The 23,667-nt window shown below is 36.7% G+C and overlaps 1 protein-coding gene across 1 annotated transcript in view; it reads left to right on the top strand.

Annotated features, from left to right (window-relative positions):
• LOC125779270 (uncharacterized) overlaps nucleotides 1-23,667 on the top strand; it is a 272,515-nt gene that overhangs the window by 163,984 nt on the left and 84,864 nt on the right. Inside the window, exon 2 of the mRNA XM_049460349.1 lies at nucleotides 16,633-19,224. Within this exon, the coding sequence (XP_049316306.1) occupies nucleotides 16,633-19,224 (2,592 nt within the window). The remainder of the gene's footprint in view (nucleotides 1-16,632; nucleotides 19,225-23,667) is intronic.

The raw sequence follows: 23,667 nt of genomic DNA, 5'->3' as shown, positions 1-23,667 counted from the left end.
TGGAGCCCAGAACCTATAGTTGACTTTCACGACAAATACAGGTCAAAGCGTGAGTATAATTGAAATTCAGAGATAGTCTTTTCCTGACAATGGTATATCTGTGTGCCGAAAATGGGTTAGATCGTGGCAGTACTTCCCTTAGCTCCGGTATGCCTAACAAAAACCAATTTTGAACTTCAATCATATTGGTAGAGCGTGGTTTACTGAAAACAATATATAAAATTGGGCGAAAATTCTTCAATTTGAAAAAATTGGTGGATGAAGAGTCCTGCTGGAGGTAATACAAAAACGTACTTAAGGAAGGGTAATGCTTTTATTCTAAAAAAGCGAATTTTTTGGGAATTTATTTCTTACATATGGGTTGAGTAATTTCTTTTGGACTTTATGTACATTATTGAGCACACTTCTGACAATATAGGGTAATTTATATGTTATTAGTATTATTTAGAAGAAATAATTTGCGGTGAGATAGCTAACAACACAGGAATTAATATAAAAAAGATCAGTATATACACCCAACTATTTTTTTACACGGCAGATACGTTCCTCCAAAATCCGTGTAAAAAAAAAACCGTGTAAAAAAATGTTTATAAAGTTTCAGATATGCATACAAATTGGATTTTATTGAGCATTAAAACTTAAAATACATAATTCATACAGGTGAAATATTGGTAGGTTGAGCAAAACACAAAAAAAAACATCTGTTAACCCAAAACTAACAACAGAATAATTAGAATAGAAATAAAGACAAATATTTACATACATAGGTACAATTTTTCGTCGCTACTTGATGACAAACGCAATTGTTTGCGACGAAGTGTACTAAAGTCGGCATCATCACTGGAGATATCCATCAAATTATCCAATGGAGACTTTCGTCCGGTTTTGGAGTTTTGAACTGTCGGACTACTTTCCGAAAGGTCTTGCGCCGTCGACTTTTTTATCAAAAAATCTTTTATAGAAAGTTGAACTTTTGTTTTTTTAAGTTCTTTATACAACTCTTTATACTCAGCAGTACAATTACTAATATCTCGTTCGAATTTCAGGGCACGTTCCATATTAGGATCATTTTTTTAAAAAATGATTCACCATTGTTTTACCAAATGTTAGACCGTCATCAATTAAACTAGCAGTTAGTTGACATATTTCGGTCTCCTCGTCATTATCGCTATTATTGTTTTGCCGTCATCTGTTATTTATTCAATCAGACAATCATCATCTAGAGCAGTGGTTCCCAAACTTATTTTGTCTACCGCCCACTTTGAGAATAAACATTTTTTTAGCGCCCCCCTTTTTCACCTATTTAAAAACCAATATAACTTCAAATTAATTATTGTGACCTATATACTCATATGTATATTAACGGAGAATTCTAAACGAAATTTTTACTATAACCAGCAACTTGAAACCTGAGCGCATTAGGTAACATACAACGGCGCTTAGGTCTCAAGTTAACTCTTACGGGCTCCACCTGCCAATAAGAATGATTATTGAAACACAACTTTATAGTATTAAAACAGAGAATCTTAATGCGAAGGATGAATCTGATGCTGTTTAATAAGTTTGTTAATATCAGGTTCCAATTTACTCATGAACAGTAGCAAGTCGCCACGTTCGGTAACAATCAAACGATTTCTATTTTTAGTAAGCAGTATTGTCACAGCACTAAATCCACGTTCACACAAATATGACGATGGGAATGCTATCAAGAATCGTTGAACAATCCAGGGTACAATTGCGAGATGGGTACAATTGCGAGATCGGATACTGATAAATTCGGAAAATTGTGAAACTCACGTCTGCCCAGATTCTTTTTGTGTAGAAGCAGTTTGGCTGCGAAAGCAGCAACGACGTTTTTTGTTTTAATTAAATTTAGTTCATCGCTTTGCAGTTGGAGATTCAACGACATGATTTATACAGGTCTGTCATGTAAGCTATATAATTCTTTGATGTTATGAGCTTGTCTTGAAATTCTAAAGAAGTTTCCAAGAACTTTATAACAGAGTCAAACAGGTTGTAGAATCGCGTCAGACAATTGCCTCTTCATAGCCAACGAACTTCAGTATGAAACAACAAACGATTGAAATCCTCGTCATTAGTAACACAAAGCTGATGAAATAATCTATCATTCAAAGAGCTGTTGCGGATTTTATTGACTGCTTTGATGACATATTGTAGTGATTGAAATAGTTTTTCACTTAAGTTTCTAGCAACTAAATGTTGTCTATGAATAACGCAATGTACACCAAGGACATCTGGAATTTTATTTTTTAAGTGCGCTATTAAGCCTTATGGCACCCTATCATAGCCGGAGCGCCATCCGTAGCAATTGAAATAATATTTTTCAAAGTAATCTCTTTCTCATCGCAAAACTTTTCCAATATATTGAATATGGTTTCGTGTTTTGTATCGGTCTCTAAATTTCTAGCAAATAATAGTTCTTCACATATTTTCTCATCTTTAATAAACCTCGCGTAAGACAACAACAATGCTTCATTAGTTGGTAAAGTGGACTCATCGAGCTGAATTGAGAATTGGCTTGTCCTCAGGTGATCGCACAATGATTCTTCAATGTTTTCAGCCATTTCATCAATTCGTATTTGCACAGAATTATAGTAGTATTATTACTCAAAGGATTTTTCGGATAATATCTGCGGTTTATGAAGCACGGTAGTTATTACTGCATTTATTGCTGGTAATATTAACTCTTCTCCGATGTTATGTGGTTTGCCGTTTTGAGCAATTAACAAAGAAATATTGTACGAAGCTCGAAGTCCGTCGTCATCTTGCTTAGCAGCCGCCGAAAATAGTTTTGCTACACTTGGCTGAGTATTATGCTTCTTCTCTAGGTCTTCAAAATATGCTACATTCTTGTCTCTCTTATCTGGATGCATTTTATTCAAATGATCTTGCAGTCTTGAAGGCTTCATTGCTTCATTCGAAAATGTTTTTAGACATAGAAGACACAAAGGCGAGGATGGGTTTGTGGGATTTTCAATAAATCCGAATTTAATGTTAATGTATAATGAATATAATATAAAATAAATATTACATTGTTCGTATAGGAATGCTTAAGCACAATTATTATATAGTAGTCCAAAAACATGAATTCTTATTTTTTCTATAAAATACATTTGTAAAAAAAGGATCTTTATCTTATGATTATATTATGATAGCAAATGCCCACTACAGATTGGCAATGGCAATAGCAATACGTTTGACAGTTAGTATTCTATAAATTCTATCCTGTACAAATGCCCCGTTATGAAAAGGAGCGACCGATTGACATGATTTTCATTTTTTCTATATTCAATAAAATAGGACAGATATATGAACTACGCGGAGAGAAATATAGAACCGAGTTTGAGCAATCTTTTAATTCATATTAGTTGATGTCCACAAGTTGTTGTTGGGAGTCGATAGCTCATGTAGTCGTTGTCTAAGAGGCCTTCTAGCTAAATAAAATTACAAATAACCGCCCAGGCCTCTACACAACGCCTCATTTTCTTTCTGGGTCTCTTACCGCCCCCCTTGACACCTGCAGCGCCCACAAGGGGGCGTTTCGCCCACTTTGGGAAACACTGATCTAGAGGTTTATCTATCATTAATTCGTCGACTTCTTCAATTTGTAGGTCTTCAAATCCTTCTCCTCCGATTTCGTGTGCCAAGGCTATAATTTTAGAAGTCTCCACCGATGCTTGCGGCACTGAGGTACCACTCTTTACGCATTCTAGCCAAAGTGCTTTTCAACAGGTTTTAATGTTGTAAATTTCTTTAAAATACGCACTACCGGCACTCACCTTTAATAAATTCGAAGAAATCGTTTAAACAAATGAAGTTGGTACGGTTGGAAGTGGGTTGATCGGCGATCGCTATATCGAAACGTGTATGCGCACGGATAGAGAACCAAAGAGACTCGACGCCGTCCACCAGTCGCTTTTGTTAGTTGTGTGCTGGTGTCCTCGTGTGTGGTGTGAAGATGTGGTGTGTATGTTAATGATGTGGTGGGCATCATGCCGATGTGTTGAGAATGCGGTGTGTAGTGTGGGATGAAAAAAATGATGCGCATGATGCCAATGTGTTGAGTATGGTATGTGTAGTGTGGGGTAAAGATGTGTTGAGTATGGTGTGTATGTGTGGGGTGTAGTTAGCTTATATTAAGAGGGGGACGCAGAAGCTTATTTAACCATCCAGGCCCCCCTATACGAATGTTTAGCCTAAAAGGCGCTGCAGCTGTTGCAGCGTTGCCACAACGCTTTTCATGAGAGTGGGAGACCTTAACATGGACGCCTTTACCTGGAAAGCTCAGCAAAATCCTGTTGTGGTGAAAGGCAGAGCGAAATTGCAGCGTTCAGGTGGAAGTGCTGCCATAATCTGCGTTCGCATCTTCTGCTTTTGCATAGTGCAAATCTTGCATGTGAAGATGCACTTCTTGATTTGCGGCTTAAGACGGGGGATATAATATTCCTGGCGTACCATCTGTTGCATGAGACGATGTTCGGCGTGTAGCATTAAGATGTGGATGTAGTGGAGGAACAGTGTGGCAAATGGTGACCCCTCTGGGATTATTATGGGATGGCGTTCGTTGTATGTTAGGCTCGAATTAGCAAGCCGACCATTGGCACGAAGCAGACCTTTCGCGTCCAGAAATGGGTTGAGGACTAAGAGTGAGATCTTTTTATCAATCGGCTTCGATTCTCTTAGTAGTGATATATCGCGGCTGAAATAGCGCGCTTGTGTATATGTTATTAGTGCGACCTTTGCCTTTTGTAACTCTAGGTGCGTCACTGTGTAGCATGGGATATTATGTGATCCCTTAACTTTGCTTTTGAGTTGTTCTATAAATTTGAACATATAAGCAACTACTCTGAGAGCTCTTGGAAACGATGAAAATCGTTCAAGGATGTCGGTATCATCCAATAATGTGTGAAAGGTGGCGATTTTTCGACCTTCTGGGGCGATAATGTTGCGCATGGGGGATTGTGGCCAAGAATCAGGAGATTCTATCAACCATCGGGGGCCATTCCACCAGAGGGTGGTAGTGGCAAGGTGCAGTGGCTAGCACCCTCTTGTACCCAGATCGACAGCATTGTCAGCACTGGCTACGTGACGCCAAGTGGCTGATCCCACTAGGTCAAGAATTTGAGACGTTCGGTTAGAAATATACGTCTTCTATGCATGTGGTGGTTTTTCTAACCAGGCTGGTACAATTTCTGAATCGGACCACATATATAGTTTGCATTTTGTCATATTTGAATGCATTTGCAGCATGGCTACTAATTTTGAAAGTAGTAGTACGCCACATAACTCAAGTCGTGGGAAACTTATAGTTTTTAAAGGTGCCACCTTTGCTTTTGCTACTAATAAGTGGCTTGTGGTCTTGTTGTCACTTTGCGTGCGCACATAGATAGTAGCGCAGTATGCCTTTTCTGAGGCGTCACAAAAGCCATGTAATTCAACTTTGTGATCGGGAGAGTAATTTACCCATTGCGGAATTTGAATCTGAGAAATGTCATTCGCATTGTTTGCGAACTGGGACCATTTTTCTAAGCGAAGAGGTTTCACTTGTTCGTTCCAGTCGGTTCCGTCTAGCCATAATTCCTGTATTAAGATTTTCGCTTGGATCATAATTGGCGAAAGCCATACTGCGGGTCGAAAAGTTTTGCCACCGAGATTAAAATCCGTCTTTTCGTTATGGCTCATATTACGGATATGGACTCTGTCGTGTATGAGAACTGGTCCGATATCGCATTCCATTGGATGCCCAGTGTTTTTGTTGTACTTTCCTTTTCGAATATAAGGAAATTAATGTCCAACAAATTTTCGTTTGGAATATTTTTAAGTATATTTGGGTGATTTGCCGTAATATCTTTTAAAGGAAACCCTGCGGATTTGAGGGCTTTTATTACCTGTGATAAGGCCTCGTATGCTTGTGGAAGGGTGTGACTTCCAGACAGAATATCATCTACATACGTTTGGGTTGTCAATACTTCAGTTGCCAGAGGAAATTCTGTCTTTGTGTTGTCTGCCAATTCGTGGAGTGTTCGAATGGCTAAATATCGTGCACAGTTAACGCCAAATGTAACTGTTTTTAATTTGAAGTCGCGTAAAGGACTGGCGGGGGATCTTCGGAACATAATACGTTGAAAATCTTGGTCGTCTTTATGTACGCCTATTTGCCGATACATTTTTTCAACGTCCCCATTGAATACGTATTTGTATATACGCCAATTTAATATCAGAAGCATTAAATCTGTTTGGAGTGTGGGTCCCGTAAATAGGATATCATTTAGGGAATTCCCTGAACTAGTGGTTTTCGAGGCATTAAAAACAACTCTTACTTTTGTGGTTTTTTTGTCTGGCCTTACTACTGCGTGATGTGGCAGATAAAAGAACTAGTATTTGCCGTTGACGATTTTCTCCCCTGGGTTTACTTCCTAAATGTGATCTAAATGGAGGTATTCTTTTAACACACCATCATATTCAGATTTGAGTTCGCCTGTTTTAAGAAGATTTCTTTCCATACTTAGAAACTGCTGAATTGCAGAGGTGCGAGAGTGACCTAAGGCGAGTGTGTTAGGAAATTGTTGCTTAAGTGGTAGTCGTACGACGTACCGCCAATTTTCTGATCTAGTAGTTGTGGCTTTGTAAAAATCCTCATAATTCTGATCTTCAGGGGTTGTGACTGATATGGGGGGGAGTTCTTCTAGTTCCCAAAATTTTCTCAATTGTGAATTGAGATACTCATTTGAGACTTCCTCAACTTGAGTTGTCAATGTTGTAACTGGTTCCGCAACTAGTCCGCTTAGGACCCATCCGAAAGTGGTATTTTGCGCCAGAAGTGTTTTGGTAATTTTCTCAATACCTTCGAGAATAATTTGTGGTATGAGATCGCTGCCTAATAGAAGATCTATTTGAGCGGGGATGTTGCAGTTTGGGTCTGCTAGCTTTAGGTGTGAAACCTTTTGCCAATGCTTGCTATTTATATGATAGCTTGGTAACATATTGGTTAATTGCGGTAAGACAATAGCTTCTGCTTGTATGCGCTTATCCGCTCGGGGGGAAGAGAGGGTAATGGGGCAGATTTTATTTGAGTTTTGAACAACTCTTCCACCCATTCCCGTGATTTCAAAGTTGGCCAGTTTTGTTGGTAACTGTAGCCTGTTTTGTGCCCTAGACGCTATAAATGATCGTTGTGATCCTTGGTCTATTAAGGCTCTGAGTTTAAACAGTTCTCCTCGGTGTTCGATGGAGACAACTGCTGTGGGTAATAGTACCCTACTGTGATTTTCGCTATGTAGCGATTGGGTTTTTAACGCCTTTGAGCAGCATGGTGCTTCTTGGCAGTTTTCAGAATTTGTTGTTGCAACTAATCCTGTTGCTCTTTTTACGTTTGCCCTGTTTGGGGGTGAGCTGGAAAAATTGGTTATATGTAACATTGAATGATGTCTTTTATGGCAGTAAACGCAATTAAATTGGCTTTCGCAATCTTTAAGCGTATGCGCATGTGACAGACAGTTGGTACATAATTTTTTCGTTCTTACGAAATTGTTTCTATCGCTAACATTAATTTTTTTGAATTTTTCGCACAATTTTAGTTTGTGACCTCCTCTGCACAGTGCGCATGACGTTTGTTTACATTGTTCGGAAGAGAACGATTGATTTTTAAAAAAGTTTCTATTTGAATTATTGTAGCTACTTGCTTGGGGTCTATTGAAGCTTCTATTGAGGTCGTTTTGAACGTTTTTCGTTCTGACTAGTTTTTTATCTACTCTTTCTGCAATTTCATATTGGGTGCTGCCACGTTGGGCACTTTCTTCGCGATGAGAGCGATTGCTCCCACAAAAGTAACGATTTTTCTGGTAATGCAGCTGTGCATATATTTACCAGAATGGGGTCCCAATTATCTGTGGGAATATTTTGTGTCGATAAAACCGACAAACAATTTGAAACAATGGATTGAAGCTTTATGAACTCTTCACTTGTTTCTTTCTGAATTTTTGGTAAATTCATTAATATCGTAACCTATTTGTCGACCAATATTCTTTCGTTTTCATAACGTTCTTTTAGAGCTTCCCAAGCAAAATTAAAATTTTCGTCATTGAGAGCGAACTGTTTCACTATTACGCCTGCCTGACCTTTGGTTTTGTGTCTGAGGTGATACAATTTCTGCGCTTGTGACAATTTAGTATGGTTTATGTACACAGCCGTGAACATGTCCCGGAAGGACGGCCACTGTTCATAACCACCATGAAATATATCTGTGTCGCATACTGGCACTTTAAGGTGAATGCCTGAACTTGCCCCTTGGACTTGTCTTTGTGGCAGCTCTACTCTCGGTTGTGGAGCGGAGCAATTGCACCGCTCTTAATAGCTTTAGTTGATCAGAAATCATTGCATTTGTGTCTTCGAACTGGTCTAGGCAGTGTTCATACTTGGTGTAAGCCGAGGATTTGAAATTTTCGGGTAGATCTGAGTCGTCAGATTCTACGATTGCGTCATATGCCGCTTGGAGACGTGTCCAGAAATTGTCTAAATTATCTTTTTTGATTTCTAAGACCGATTCAGAATTGTCTTGAATCGGTGAAGATGAAAATCGAGTGCAGTATCGTATCAAACTGTCACTCTCAGCAATGAATTTTCTATAAGAAATGTCTTTACCCCTCTTTAGTTTTGTAGCACCTTGCTTTGAGCGTGTAGCTTCTGCCGGCGTACACGGACTTTTTTCGTCTGAAATAATTTTTGAACTTTTAGCAACTGATTGTTTTAGATTCCTTTGAATCTGAGCTCATTTAAAAGATGTATATAATAAATCAAACGTCTTAGTGATAAGTAGACTTGTAGATGATTTGAAAATATTTCGTATATTAGATGTTGAATTGAAGACTCTTTGTATGTAAGAGTTTCAAAAAATTCAATAAAATGGCTTTTTAATAAGCTGAAATTTCAAAATATTTTCGTATATATAGTATATGTATCTATTTATGTATATAATTAGAGGAGAACTCTTTTAGGTAAATAAGAGTTTTGAACGAAATGTTTAGACGTGAACTCTTTTAAGTAAATAAGAGTTTTCCAAATCCAATAAAATATTACACGTTTAGAATAACGCTTTAAACTGATTTAATTATTTATTGTTGACCGGAAATATTTTATATGTTTTATTTTTCTATATATATTTGTCTTATATATTTATTATGTCCAAATGTCCTATAGGGTATACCTATAGGTGGATCTTTTATTTATTATGTGCTAATGAGCGCTCGTTTTAGAGATCACTGCACTTTGTACATATGCATGTATGTACATATGTATTACGCTTTTGGTTTTTTACACAATCCTGCTTGTTTTTGTTGAATATGCCAATGTGGACTTGGAATATATTTTATATGCAATCCTGCTTGGTTTTGTTAGACGAAAACCAAGGGGTATCGCGGAATATATGCCAATGTGGACTTTGAAGCAGTGAGCGTATCTACATATGTGACAATACACTTATGTACAACTTTGTATTTTATAAAATCCTTTTTTGTTATAGTTATTTAATTTGTACCCAATGTCGATTGGGTATTTCTTCCAGTATATTGAATGTAAGTATGTATATATATGCGCCCGTATGTGTATATGTATGTACGCATGTATACATATGTATAGGGTGATTTTTTAAGAGCTTGATAACTTTTTTTTAAAAAAAAACGCATAAAATTTGCAAAATCTCATCGGTTCTTTATTTGAAACGTTAGATTGGTTCATGACATTTACTTTTTGAAGATAATTTCATTTAAATGTTGACCGCGGCTGCGTCTTAGGTGGTCCATTCGGAAAGTCCAATTTTGGGCAACTTTTTCGAGCATTTCGGCCGGAATAGCCCGAATTTCTTCGGAAATGTTGTCTTCCAAAGCTGGAATAGTTGCTGGCTTATTTCTGTAGACTTTAGACTTGACGTAGCCCCACAAAAAATAGTCTAAAGGCGTTAAATCGCATGATCTTGGTGGCCAACTTACGGGTCCATTTCTTGAGATGAATTGTTGTCCGAAGTTTTCCCTCAAAATGGCCATAGAATCGCGAGCTGTGTGGCATGTAGCGCCATCTTGTTGAAACCACATGTCAACCAAGTTCAGTTCTTCCATTTTTGGCAACAAAAAGTTTGTTAGCATCGAACGATAGCGATCGCCATTCACCGTAACGTTGCGTCCAACAGCATCTTTGAAAAAATACGGTCCAATGATTCCACCAGCGTACAAACCACACCAAACAGTGCATTTTTCGGGATGCATGGGCAGTTCTTGAACGGCTTCTGGTTGCTCTTCACCCCAAATGCGGCAATTTTGCTTATTTACGTAGCCATTCAACCAGAAATGAGCCTCATCGCTGAACAAAATTTGTCGATAATAACACATTTCGAACCGAACACTGATTTTGGTAATAAAATTCAATGATTTGCAAGCGTTGCTCGTTAGTAAGTCTATTCATGATGAAATGTCAAAGCATACTGAGCATCTTTCTCTTTGACACCATGTCTGAAATCCCACGTGATCTGTCAAATACTAATGCATGAAAATCCTAACCTCAAAAAAATCACCCGTTATATATTTTCTTACGAAGAAACCAGGAAAAGAGAATTAACCGACCGTAGGTAATTTTCTCAAGCTCGCTCGTTTTTTGGTATGTACTGGTATGTATATATATTTTTATACCTGCGCCGCATATACATGTGTATGTATATACATATGTTCGCACTTCGAATTTAATAATCTTTGAATTTGAGATACATATATGAATATATATGTATTTGAAAAATATTGATGTGAATATGAGTAAATATACGTATCAAGTTGGTTAGAATAATAAGTGAGCAAGTTATGCTATGTATATATGGCATATACATATGTATGTATGTATTTTATCTCCAATTTTATTTGCGCATATGTTTTCTCATTTTTTTATGATTGCCGTAGCTTATTTTAAGCAATCCTGCTTATACTTGATTAAGTATAAGGGGTATTGCTGGAAAATTGTGCAAGTCAATACTTGAATTTGTTGATTTTGTTTTTTGTTTTTGGGATAGGTTTTGTGTTATAACACAACGGTAAGCATTTACCGGCAATCAATAATCCGCTATATACAGTACCAAACTGCTTTGTTAGCGGTTTTTCGGTTGTTACCGGAAAATAAACCGAATGCCGAAAACAGTTTGGTAACGGTTTCTCTTTTCTCTCTTCTGACCGGATTTTTTAATTAAGTTTTAATTTTGGATTTTTTTTTTTATACATACATATATGTTTATGAAATATGAATATTAAAAGGAAACGATACAACTCACTTTGATGTTCGCCAGGGGCTTTTGGGGATAAAATTGTATGAGTGTATGTGCCTTAATTTACGTTTGCCTGTACCTATGCTTGTGCCGTGCTTGTGCTTCTGCCTGTTTTTCCTTTCCCCAGTCCTTTTGCTGCTGGTGTTGTTGTTGTGTTTTCTTAGTTCCTCTTTGTCTCAATTTAGGCTATTATTTTCACAGCACTGTGTTTTCTGCCACCTCACTTTTTTTCCTTGGTTTTGTTTTTAGTTTCACCATACATACATATGTGTATTTTATGTGTATTTAACCGCACCGCACTTTTTGTCACATCACTTTTATTCTTTGTAACTGCACTTTTGTTCTGTTCACACTTAACACTTTTGCCACCATATACACTATATGTACATATTTTTTTGTTTTTTTTTTTTTAATTTCACCACCGCTTTTCTTTCTTTTTTTTTTAATTTTATTTGGGTTTTCTTTTTCTTTTTTGTTTTGTCCACAGGTTTTCACTTTTGGGGCTTTTTTTACACTACCGGTTTTGTTCTACCGGGACTTTTTTTTTTTTGTTTTCACTTATTATTATTAATAATTTTACCGCGTCATCGGTTATTTTTATTATTATAATTTTTTTTTTTTAATTAGTTGATTTTATTATCGCGTCACCGTGATTAATGCTTTGTTTTTTATGTTCTTGTCTCCACTGGTGCCGTCCGGTCCGGCTCGAAGGACCATGTATAAATTTCTTTAAAATACGCACTACCGGCACTCACCTTTAATAAATTCAAAGAAATCGTTTAAACAAATGAAGTTGGTACGGTTGGAAGTGGGTTGATCGGCGATCGCTATATCGAAACGTCTATGCGCACGGATAGAGAACCAAAGAGACTCGACGCCGTCCACCAGTCCCTTTTGTTAGTTGTGTGCTGGTGTCCTCGTGTGTGGTGTGAAGATGTGGTAGGCATCATGCCGATGTGTTGAGAATGCGGTGTGTAGTGTGGGATGAAAAAAATGATGCGCATGATGCCAATGTGTTGAGTATGGTATGTGTAGTGTGGGGTGAAGATGTGTTGAGTATGGTGTGTATGTGTGGAGTGTAGTTAGCTTATATTAAGAGGGGGGCGCAGAAGCTCATTTAACCAAATGTTGATACCCTTTTTCTTTGGCCATTGAAGCATATGTAATGCAATCCAAAATAGAATATTTTTTCCATGCATCAACGATAGTAAGGTTGTCCTTCTCTACTACATCTAAAATGTGTTGGAATGCTCGTTGAATATAATAAAGCTTAAACGTAGCAATTATACCCTGATCTAATGGTTGAATCAAGAAAGTGGTATTAGGTGGCAAAAATATTACTTGAACATTTGGATGCTCTAAAACGGGGATGACTTGGCGCATTATCTATTAGCAAAAGAACTTTAAAATCAAGACGTTGCTGTTCCATATACATTTTAACTTCAGGAACAAAGCATTCTTCAAACCATTCCGTAAATAGACCTGCTGTCATCCAAGCCTTTTTATTCGCCCTCCAATGGACCGGCAACTCTTGAATGTTTTTTCCTCTCAAAAAACGTGGTCTTAATGATCGGTTAATTAAAAGGGGCTTAAAAATTTTGTCACCAGAAGCGTTGCTACACAATAAAAATGTTACCCGATCTTTAGCACCTTTAAAACCACTAGCAATTTTTTCGGATTTTGCTATAAAGGTTCTGGAAGGCATTTTTTCCAGAACAAACCAGTTTTTTTCGGCATTGAAAATTTGGTCGCGGACATAGCCCCCATCTGTACTTATTATGGCTAGTTCTGCTGTAAAGGTTTTAGCTGCCTTTTTTTCTGCTGATGCGATTTCTCCTTTAATTTTTAAATTATGAAATCCGTTTCTCTTAAGAAATCCTGTTAGCTATCCATCACTAGCAGAAAATTCCTTTCTCTTATCTTGACGACTTGTTGATGGCTCCGATATCTGCAGTTGCTTATAAATTCGTAGTGACTTCTGCTTTATAATATTTCCATCTACAGGTATTCTCTTTTGCACCAAAACCTCAATCCAAAACTCTACACATTTTTCCATTTTTACTAACACTTCATCTCAAATGTATGACGACGTTTTGGAACTGTGTTTTGATGAACTTATGACAGATTTCCGTATTTCATTCTCATTTTTATACTCTCGCAACAAAGTTGCTAAAGAGAGTATTATAGTTTTGTTCACATAACGGTTGTTTGTAAGTCCTAAAACTAAAAGAGTTAGATATAGGGTTATATATACCAAAGTGATCAGGGTGACGAGTAGAGTTGAAATCCGGATGTCTGTCTGTCCGTCCGTCCGTCTGTCCGTCCGTCCGTCCGTCCGTCCGTGCAAGCTGTAACTTGAGTAAAAATTGAGCTATCATGATGAAACTTGGTACATGTATTTCTTGGCTCCATAAGAAGGTTAAGTTCGAAGATGGGTAAAATCGGCCCACTGCCACGCCCACAAAATGGCGGAAACCGAAAACCTATAAAGTGTCATAACTAAGCCATAAATAAAGATATTAAAGTAAAGGCACAAAGGATCGCATTAGGGAGGGGCATATTTGGTCGTAATTTTTTTGGAAAAGTGGGCGTGGCCCCGCCCCCTACTAAGTTTTTTGTATATATCTCGGAAACTACTATAGCTATGTCAACGAAACTCTACAGAATCGTTTCCTTTAGGCATTTCCATATACAGTTGAAAAATGAAAGAAATCGGATAATAACCACGCCCACCTCCTATACAAAGGTTATGTTGAAAATCACTAAAAGTGCGTTAACCGACTAACAAAAAACGTCAGAAACACAAAATTTTACGGAAGAAATGGAAGAAGGAAGCTGCACCCAGCCTATTTTTTAAAATTGAAAATGAGCGTGGCGTCGCCCACTTATGAACCAAAAACCATATCTCAGGAACTACTCGACCGATTTCAATGAAATTCAGTATATAATATTTCCTTAACACCCTGATGACATGTACGAAATATGGGCGAAATCGGTTCACAACCACGCCTTCTTCCAATATAACGCTATTTTAAATTCCATCTGATGCCTTCTCTGTATAATATATACATTAGGAACCAATGATGATAGCGGAATAAAACTTTACACAAATACGGTATTTGAGCTGAGGTATCCCTTGTGGAAAAATTGTCGTGATCGGACTATAGGTTTTCAAGGTCCCTGATATCGAACACGAAGAACACAGTGCCTAACCTAACCTAACCTAATTTTTCACCAAAAATATCGGCAAATCTCTCAGAATTTAATTCTAATTAATTTTACAGCAAAATAAAAAAAATATGTAAATGACGGATAATGAAATCTCGATTATCACTTTATCATGCGAGAGTATAAAATGTTCGGTGGCACCCGAACTTAGGCCTTCCTTACTTGTTCTTAATGGTCCTGATAGTAGCTTCGTTTAAGCCAAAAGCCTTGCCCACAGATGTTGAACCTTCACCTCTTGCCAGACAGTCTAAAATTTTTAATTTTATTTCCAAAGAAATGGCTTGCCTTTTACGAATCTGTGAAAATTTGGACATTTTGCTAACTGTAGTAAGGGAAAAAATTTTATTTTTAAAGCTTAACTAAAAATTTAAAGATAAAATATATTTTTTCACTTATTAAGGTTAAAAATGTTTAAATCTAATTGATAGCACGAACAATTGATAAAATATTGCGAACTAATAAACTTTAAAAACTTGAATTAAGCATTAGTTTAGGTAGATATCATACGAACAAAATGTGTAGATAAGAGTTATCGAATATGGGAATTTCCCAGATACTATTATGTGTGTTCATTTCAGCAATAGCGCCAAGTATGGTAAAACCAATGTTGAAATCTTTATTTTATATAAAATGAAGCGAACAACAAGTTCGAACGACGAGCTGAAAAGCATTATCAACCTATTCATTTCGTAGTGTTGTGTAATGTTCCTATTATATCCCGAATATGGATATTCGAATATGTAGTGCTGCATAATACTATTTTTGCACGAAGGAATAGGGATTTTCCAACAAACAAACATACAAGTAATTACAAGACAGTGATTTTAAAACCGTATATGATTAAACATTTTTTACAAAAATTTATTTTTTTTTCAACCGTGTAACTTCAAATCCGTGTAAAAAAAAACCGTGTAAAAAAAAGACCGTGTAAAAAAAGAGTTGGGTGTACGTGGAAGCCAGACGGTAATTAAGTCCGTAATCTACCAACGTATTACGATAGAGCATGTCCTTGGAAGTAGGAAGGCCTTAGACGTATTGTCTGCTGAAAAGCGGCTTCTGATATAGTGGGTTAGATTAGATTAGATTATTAGATGAGGATTATAATCGATTCCAACCACAAAGCAATTCGAAACGAAATATCTGATGAGATACCAAAAGTCTCATCCGTCTGGCTACCGAACCAGGATAAACGGAAGTGACTGAAAACATATGCAAAGAAATTTCCGAAAAGGCGAGATAGAATGGCTTAAGGACATGTAGGGTTGCCAAGATCATGTGCAGGAACCCCGAAGGAAACCATGCCCACCTTTTGCTCACAATATCTCGTCTGCAGGATGGTTGTTGGCCTAATAACAAGTCACAACCTACTAGCATCACATTCCGGATTCCATAAGTAATAACTATACATGGAGAAAGTGCAGGAATATACATTAGAGGGACGCTGGAATATCCTCTATGCTTCTTTCCAGCATTACCTTAAACTTGGGCCTAGATAATTAGGACCTTCGTAGTTCAATGAACTAGATGAAGTATCAAAATATCAAATTGCTCTTCAAGCTCGCTGAAATCGTTAACGTCCTGTATGACAAATACTTTAGCTCTAATTAACTTAATGAGATCTAACATCTGACATTACCAACGATCAGTAGGTCCATGTATGGTGTAATAGCCGGCCACTATAACGTACCCTAACCGAACCTAAGTCTAATGCATCCACAGTTTTTGCTTATATTTTTATGAAAAGAACAACAACTTTTCTAATCTTTGCAAGTAATCATGAATTTTATAAAAACCTTGTGTTTGATATAGTTTTCCTATTCAAAATTGGTATTTAAATTCATTTGGAAAACGTCAAAACTGAAAAAATTGCTGAAGTTTCTGGGTTCAATGACCTTCAAGATTTGGGTTTTAATTAAAAAAAACTATTCTTATTTACCTAAATAAGGTTTAAAAATGTTGAAATATAGTAAATTCAGTCTTTTGAAAATGTTTTAACTTATCAGTTAGCCTTAATTTAGTTTACTTGATTATTTTTCGGTATCATAACCAAAAACATTGTTCACATATGTACGTTTATTCCTTTTCAGGTTAGCACTGTACTCCTTTATGACATCCCAATAGTATCACTTTATATCGAAGGTCAAGAGCGGTTGTGTTTAGCCCAGATATCTAACACCTTGCTCAAACAGTATAGTTATAATGAAATTCATAACCGTCGAGTCGCACTTGGTATTACTTGCGTTCAATGTACTCCGGTACAGTTGGAAATATTGCGACGTGCTGGGGCAATGCCAATTAGTTCTCGTCGTTGCGGCATGATAACAAGGCGTGAAGCGGATCGTTTATGTAAAAGCTTCTTAGGTGATAATGCACCGCCTAGACTACCTGAAGATTTTGCTTTTACTGTGTATCATAAGTGTGCTTGGGGTTGCCGCGGTTCATTTTTACCATCTCGTTACAACTCATCCCGAGCGAAATGTATAAAATGTTTTTATTGTGGCATGTTCTTTTCGCCAAACAAGTTTATTTTCCATTCTCACCGAGTCACTGCAGGTGACAAGTATGTTCAGCCCGATGCGGCAAATTTCAATTCATGGCGTCGTCATATGCTCCTTAACGGTCATCCCCCTGAGGAAATTGTCCATGCATGGGAGGACGTTAAAGCAATGTTTAACGGTGGTACACGTAAGCGTCTCATGAGTCACAATTCTTCGACATCACAAACAACATCAACTACTCAAAGACATGAGCAGCAAGATAAGTTACAGCATAGTATAAATGTTCCAGGATCGGCCACAGCTTCCTACACTGGTACTTTGAACGAAAATGGCAGGGGTGAAACCATTATGACAGTAGCAAAAGCTTCTGATAATCAATATTCTTTCCATGATATTGATTTATCTTTACGTCATAACAGTAGTTATTTGGCGTCTCATAACCTTTCTCCAGAGTCAACAAAACGACAATGTAATCAGGTTGAAAATAATATTGGTACAGTAACAGCTGCGGCTATGGTCGGTGTCACGGCCGTCGCAGCAGCGGTAGGTGCCGTACGACCGACGAACATTGGAGGCGCAACGCCACATAGTGTCTCATATCAAGGGAGAACTAGTAGTGTTTCTACATTGCAACTAAGTGAAGGTAATGGCCATGAAATTCCGCTATCACGAAATTTTATGATGGATTACATGTGGCATGCGCACTCTGCTCAAAAATCGAACGCATCTGGATACAAAAACCGAAATTATAATAATGGCTATAATATTACAGTGAGCCCATTTGGTCTTACGGACTATGCGATGCATTGGTTAAAGACGCCATCGATTAGCAGCAATAAAGAATTTTTCTCTCAACTTCCACTGGTGTCTATGACGGGAAGTGAGAGCGGAGATCGTGATGAAAGTAGTACTGCTCTCATCCGAAGATATGATAACAATGAATTTTGTCAACCACTGAAATATAGTACTTGGAAACCAAATACTAATACCGCTACGGAAAATGGCGGTTGCTTTTCAAATTCTGGCCAGGAATTAGGAAATCGAAATAAATTAGTCGATGCAAGCACATCTTTTATCCCGCAATTTGTCACGTCGTCGGCATTCAAACCAGTTTGTCAACCAAGTAAACCAAAAATTTTCAACGCTGTTGCATCGGTAACGGTAGCTTCGACAACTGCTGATTTAGCTACCACATCTGTTAACTCTACCGCTACAATATCAACAAGTGCTCAAGCTACAAACAAAACGAATCACTCTAAACTATATTTCAGCAATTTACCAACAGAAAATACGTTGCCACTAACTGCCGATTCTCCTTTACTGCATAATACTAGTATAACAAATGCAGGGACGATGGAAGCAGGATGTAATACCGCACCTCTTGCTTTGGCCGTTCATGCTAACTTTCGTTCCTCAGCATCAAATACTTTGCAATTTCGTGGTCCTTTACCACAAAACTCCGCACATTCTCAAGCAACACTTGCCATACCCCCTCATTCGCCGTTTAGAGCATCACCCTTAGGTCAGTGCGATTTGAAACGTTGTGATCTTGATGTAAAAGGCTCTTATGCCGGTGATTCACATTTTTCAATTGGTGAAAATAGCAACAACAACAATATTGATGATGATGAAATGGTTGACATTGAAACGACAGAGGATGATTTTCAACCCAACAAAATCTTTAAAATTGCCCTTAATATGGCATCATGTCACCATCAGCCTGATGATATTAACCTTGTAGCATTACATAATAACCCCCATAATCCCGAAAAGTCTGCTTTGGCGGCAGCAGATCTCATTTTGACTCCGGATTATTACAGAAATCACAAAAATAGTTCAAATGTACAACCAATACATATGCTTCAAAATCATGTGACAAACACTAATATCACTACAGAACCCATTGCGTTTGATAACATCACTAAACAGGATATGATCACAAATATATATACTACTAAAAATAACAACAATCGAAAACTTGAGAAAAATTGTGGACGGTTTTGCAAATCCCCAGTATATAGTAGTACATCGAATGATAGTTTATACACGCCATTGAAAGATGAAAGTATCAATAACTCCACCAGATCTATTGAAATCGTAAAGACCAACTGTATCACTCACCAACACCATACTTATAATGTGGGGACATCTTTACTATGGAAGAAACTATTGAGTTCAGAGGTAAGGCTTACCGTTATCATTTACTGCTAAAAGTTAAATTTTGGTTTTATTTAGCGAATAAGACATATGTATATGAAAGTAATCTCTGCCAAATGAGTGACAGAATTACTTCTCCCTGTTGCGGAGTTCGCCTTGTGACTTGTTAAATACAGAGTCCTAGAACTTTCGTGCCAAGTCCAAGCGATTAATGCAGTTATAATGAAATTTTTCATAGCAGAGGTGAGATTTAAATTTCGCCTTTGCCTGCCGATTTATTAACAGAAAACACGTTTTGATGCTTTTGGAACTAAGCTCGAAATCAGATGAAGGTAGTGGTAGAGTACACCTCTAATCACTACTTTCGTTTTCGCAAATATAAAGACCGTGTTTTTGTTTAACCAAACAGTCTACTGTACATAAAAATAGCAGTTTTGATCTCAAAACCTTCCTTTTACATACATATGTACTTCCTTTATGTAACGACAAAATATTTGAAAAAAGATACGACCTTATACATACATACATATTTTGTTCATATTGTACGTATATATTCTTTTCGCGTGAATCTAGCAAATATCTTATAAAAGGTATCACTCGTTAACAACATTTTAACTTTTTTTTTTGTCACATGAAAACTTATGTATGTACAGTGGCTCAAACGCAAAATAGGACACCGCTCTATTCTACAAAAAGGCCTTCAATTTGAGTAAAAACGAAAAGTTTTTTTAAAAAAAGTAAGCAACATACTATTTTGAACTTATATTAGCTAGTAATTCCTCGTAAACTGGGTAACCCTTGCCCAATTTCATGGGAACTAAGCAAAAAAAAATAGACACACAAACGATTTGAACGTCAAACGCAAAATGGGACACTCTTATTTCTTGGAACTGAAATAAGTTCTGCGTTTTAAATTCAATAAACACTCATTGTATATTCATCGTGTGTTAAATTTAAGTGTTTTGTGAAATGGCTCCGCGCGGTAAACAAACAAATTTCGAAGAGCGGCAAGAAATTGTGAAACTTCATTCTGAAGGACTATCAATTCGCGAAATTTCCAAAAAAACTGGAAAACCCCGATCCACTGAGCAGAATATTGTGACGCGATATATCAAGGAGTTTCGTTTGGCCAACAAAAGTAGGGAAGGTCAAGGAAAGAAACTTAATTCCCATGATGAGCGCCGAATATTGAAGGAAGTGAAATTGAATACTTTTGTTTGCGCTCCAGAATTAAACCTTTTTGCTGAAAAACAGCTTGAAAAAACAGTGTGCGCAGAAACAATCCGTAGTGTTTTACGTTCCAATGATTTTCACGGTAGAATTATGAGGGAAAAAACTATTTATCAGCGTTAGAAATAAAGAAAAGCGGCTAAAATTTGCTAAAGAATACTTAACGAAAGCAGAGAGTTTTTGGAATACGTTAGGACAATTTAAAGTTAACTAATGTGATAAATTTGACTAAATATTATTATATTATAGGTTTTATTTACTGATGAAAGTCAATTTAACTTACATGGTTCTGATGGCAGGAGCTACGTATGGAGAAAACCGAACTGTGGTTCTGTGATGGTTTGGGGCTGTATGTCCAGTGCAGGTGTGGGAAACTTAACTCTAATCTATGCCAAGACGTCTCCAAGCCGTTTTAACCGCAAAAGGTTATGCCTAAATATTAATTAAAAAAAAAATTTATCCAAATATAAACAAAAATAAAAGTGTCCCATTTTGCATTTGACATTGAAATCGCATGTGTGTTTGTTTTTTTTTTGGCTTAGTTGCTATGAAGTTGGGCGATGGTTACCAAAATTTCGAGAAATTAGTAGTTAATATAAGTTCAAAATATGTAGCTTACTTTTTATTAAAAAAATTTATCGCTTTTACTCAAACTGCAGGCCCTTTCTATACCACAGTGCGATGTCCCATTTTGCGTTTATCTCAAATTTAGATTTTGTCATCAATTTGGGGGCAGAGGTAATTCGGCACTATGTAGGATCGTTCTGTTGCTGAAGATAAGTTTGGGAGTGTGTTTGGACTTGGTTTAAAAGACTTTTGTTTGAATCAAACAAAATAGTAATCCTTTCGCACGATCAAAATCTTTGGCTTAGCAAATGGCATATATGTATGTCTGGGTTTTTCGTTTTCTGCCCAACCAAATAACAGTCTCACTAACGGAACCCAGGAAACCCAAAATAGCACTGTTCAATTAATGATAGATTTTCGGTAGAATACTGTCGTGGCATGTTTGCAATATATAAAACGTATGTATATGTATATGATGTAAGTTAGTCGAATGTAATAGTTCGTTAAACTGAAGTTATGTTAAATAAATTTAGTTTAAAAAAAACTAAAAAACACGCTTTTAAAGCATATCAAACTAAAAAGTGAAAAATAATTCTTTGTATAAACTAACAATAATAATGAAGGAAAAATTCCTGCATTATTGTGAGAAAAGCGTGGCATGCTCGATATATGAAAAATATGTCACAAAGCACAAAGTAAAAAAGGCCTAATAAAAAGGGTAAGGCCGAAGCTTCACCAGAAATGATCATAAAAGAAAATACCTTATCTTCTAACGGTGAAAACCACACAGCTAAAAATGAAAAACCGAAGTATGAACCCCGGCCTATTATAATTTCAAATATATCTAATTATAAAGAAAAAAGAATAATTAATGAAAATACCAAAAGTTCATTTGTATTCAAACTATTAAATAACCACACTTATAATGTCAGCGTTACATCAAGTGATGACTATAGATCGGTGACAACAATGTTGTCTGCTTCGGGAACTTCATGGTATGGTATTCCTTTGAAGACAAACAAACGCACCCAATAAAGGTTATGATTAAAAATGTCCACCATTCGTGTAGCATTAGTGATATTATCGCTGATTTAAAAAAAAAAGAAATGTGGTGTCGTGGGACACCAGGAAGGAACGAAGTTCCTTCGGCTAATGTAGAATCGATACAATTTGCAAAAAAAAAATGTGCTTAATTTATGTAGGTTTTATCGATTTTTCTCTCATATTTTGCTAATTAGTTTTTATTTAAGTACAGATAAGTATTAAGAAAATTTAGTATTCTAAGAAATAATGAATTACGTAAAATACAAAAAAAATTGTAATTCAAATTATTAACTAAAATAACAAAATAATAGTCAAGTTTGGTAAAACCAAATGTGCATGCCTATAACTTGCCCAAGTGACTAAAAGAATTTCACATTTCCGAGTTCTCTACAATCGACTTGGAAGTTTTGGGTATAGGTGGTGTTTATACGCATTTCTTTGATTTAGTCGAGGCTTACTTTCACTGCAGCTTCTTGCCTCATTGATGGGTTTCTTTTGCAAAAGTGTGTGTTACTAAACATAGTTAGTAGGTTGTCAAAAAAAGTCTTACGGTATTTTCGCTAGTTGGCGCTGAAAGCGCGTAGTTCTAGTTTTTTTCGTCGCATCGGGTCATGTTATACCTTTTTGGACGCGCGCTAACGCGTGTTGGATTTATTGTCGTTTCTTTTAAGTCGTTTGTGAGTTATAGCGTCGCAAACATGGAGCAAAATAAAGAGAAAATACGGCATATTTTACAGTACTACTACGATAAAGGCAAAAATGCATCTCAAGCCGCCAATAAAATTTGTGCAGTTTATGGACCCGATACAGTTTCCATTTCCACCGCACAACGATGGTTTCAACGTTTTCGTTCTGGTGTAGAGGTGGTCGAAGATGCGCCTCGCTCCGGAAGGCCTGTCGTCGAAAATTGCGATAAAATCGCTGAATTGGTCGAAAGAGACCGGCATAGTAGTCATCAAACCGTTATAAACCATTTGAAGAAGCTTGGAGTCACTAAGAAGCTCGATGTATGGGTGCCACACGAATTGATTCAATAAAAATTCCGCAAGACTTTTTTGACAATCTAATATAATGTCTCCATATAGTCTAGGTCTTCGAAACTTCTACTTTGACCCCAGATTATTCCTCCGGTTCCGCATGTAGCCTTATCTATTACTATATCCAATACGATGTTATAATATTTAGTCTAGAGTCAGAAATTTCAAGCATAAAATGTAAATTTATATATTTAATTTAAACTTTTTATTATTTTAACATTACAAGAATACATAACAAAATCTGAAAATAGGTACCTGGGTCTAAATATACGGTTTCCTGGGGGCTTGAATAGTTTTGATTGGATTTAAACAATTCTTGGTCATAAGGTGGTATACACTAAAGATATTAATTGTACAAAGTTGTATCCAGTTATATTCATAGCTACTTGATTTGTGTACTGGAAACAGAACGAATCAAAAGGAATTTAAAATTGTGCTATATAGGAAGTAGACATGATTGTTGTCCGATTTCGTCAATTTTTACAATGTTACGTAAGAATGTAAGAAGAGTGCCACGTACCAAATTTTGTCGAAATCGGAAAGTACCAGCTGATAATGTGGGGTCTCAAAAGATTGGGGCGTGCCCATA

The sequence above is a fragment of the Bactrocera dorsalis genome, chromosome 6 (genome assembly GCF_023373825.1).
Source record: "Bactrocera dorsalis isolate Fly_Bdor chromosome 6, ASM2337382v1, whole genome shotgun sequence".
Lineage (NCBI taxonomy): Eukaryota > Metazoa > Arthropoda > Insecta > Diptera > Tephritidae > Bactrocera > Bactrocera dorsalis.
Note: the sequence above shows the minus strand (reverse complement) of the source record. Positions and strands in the feature narration are given on the sequence as shown.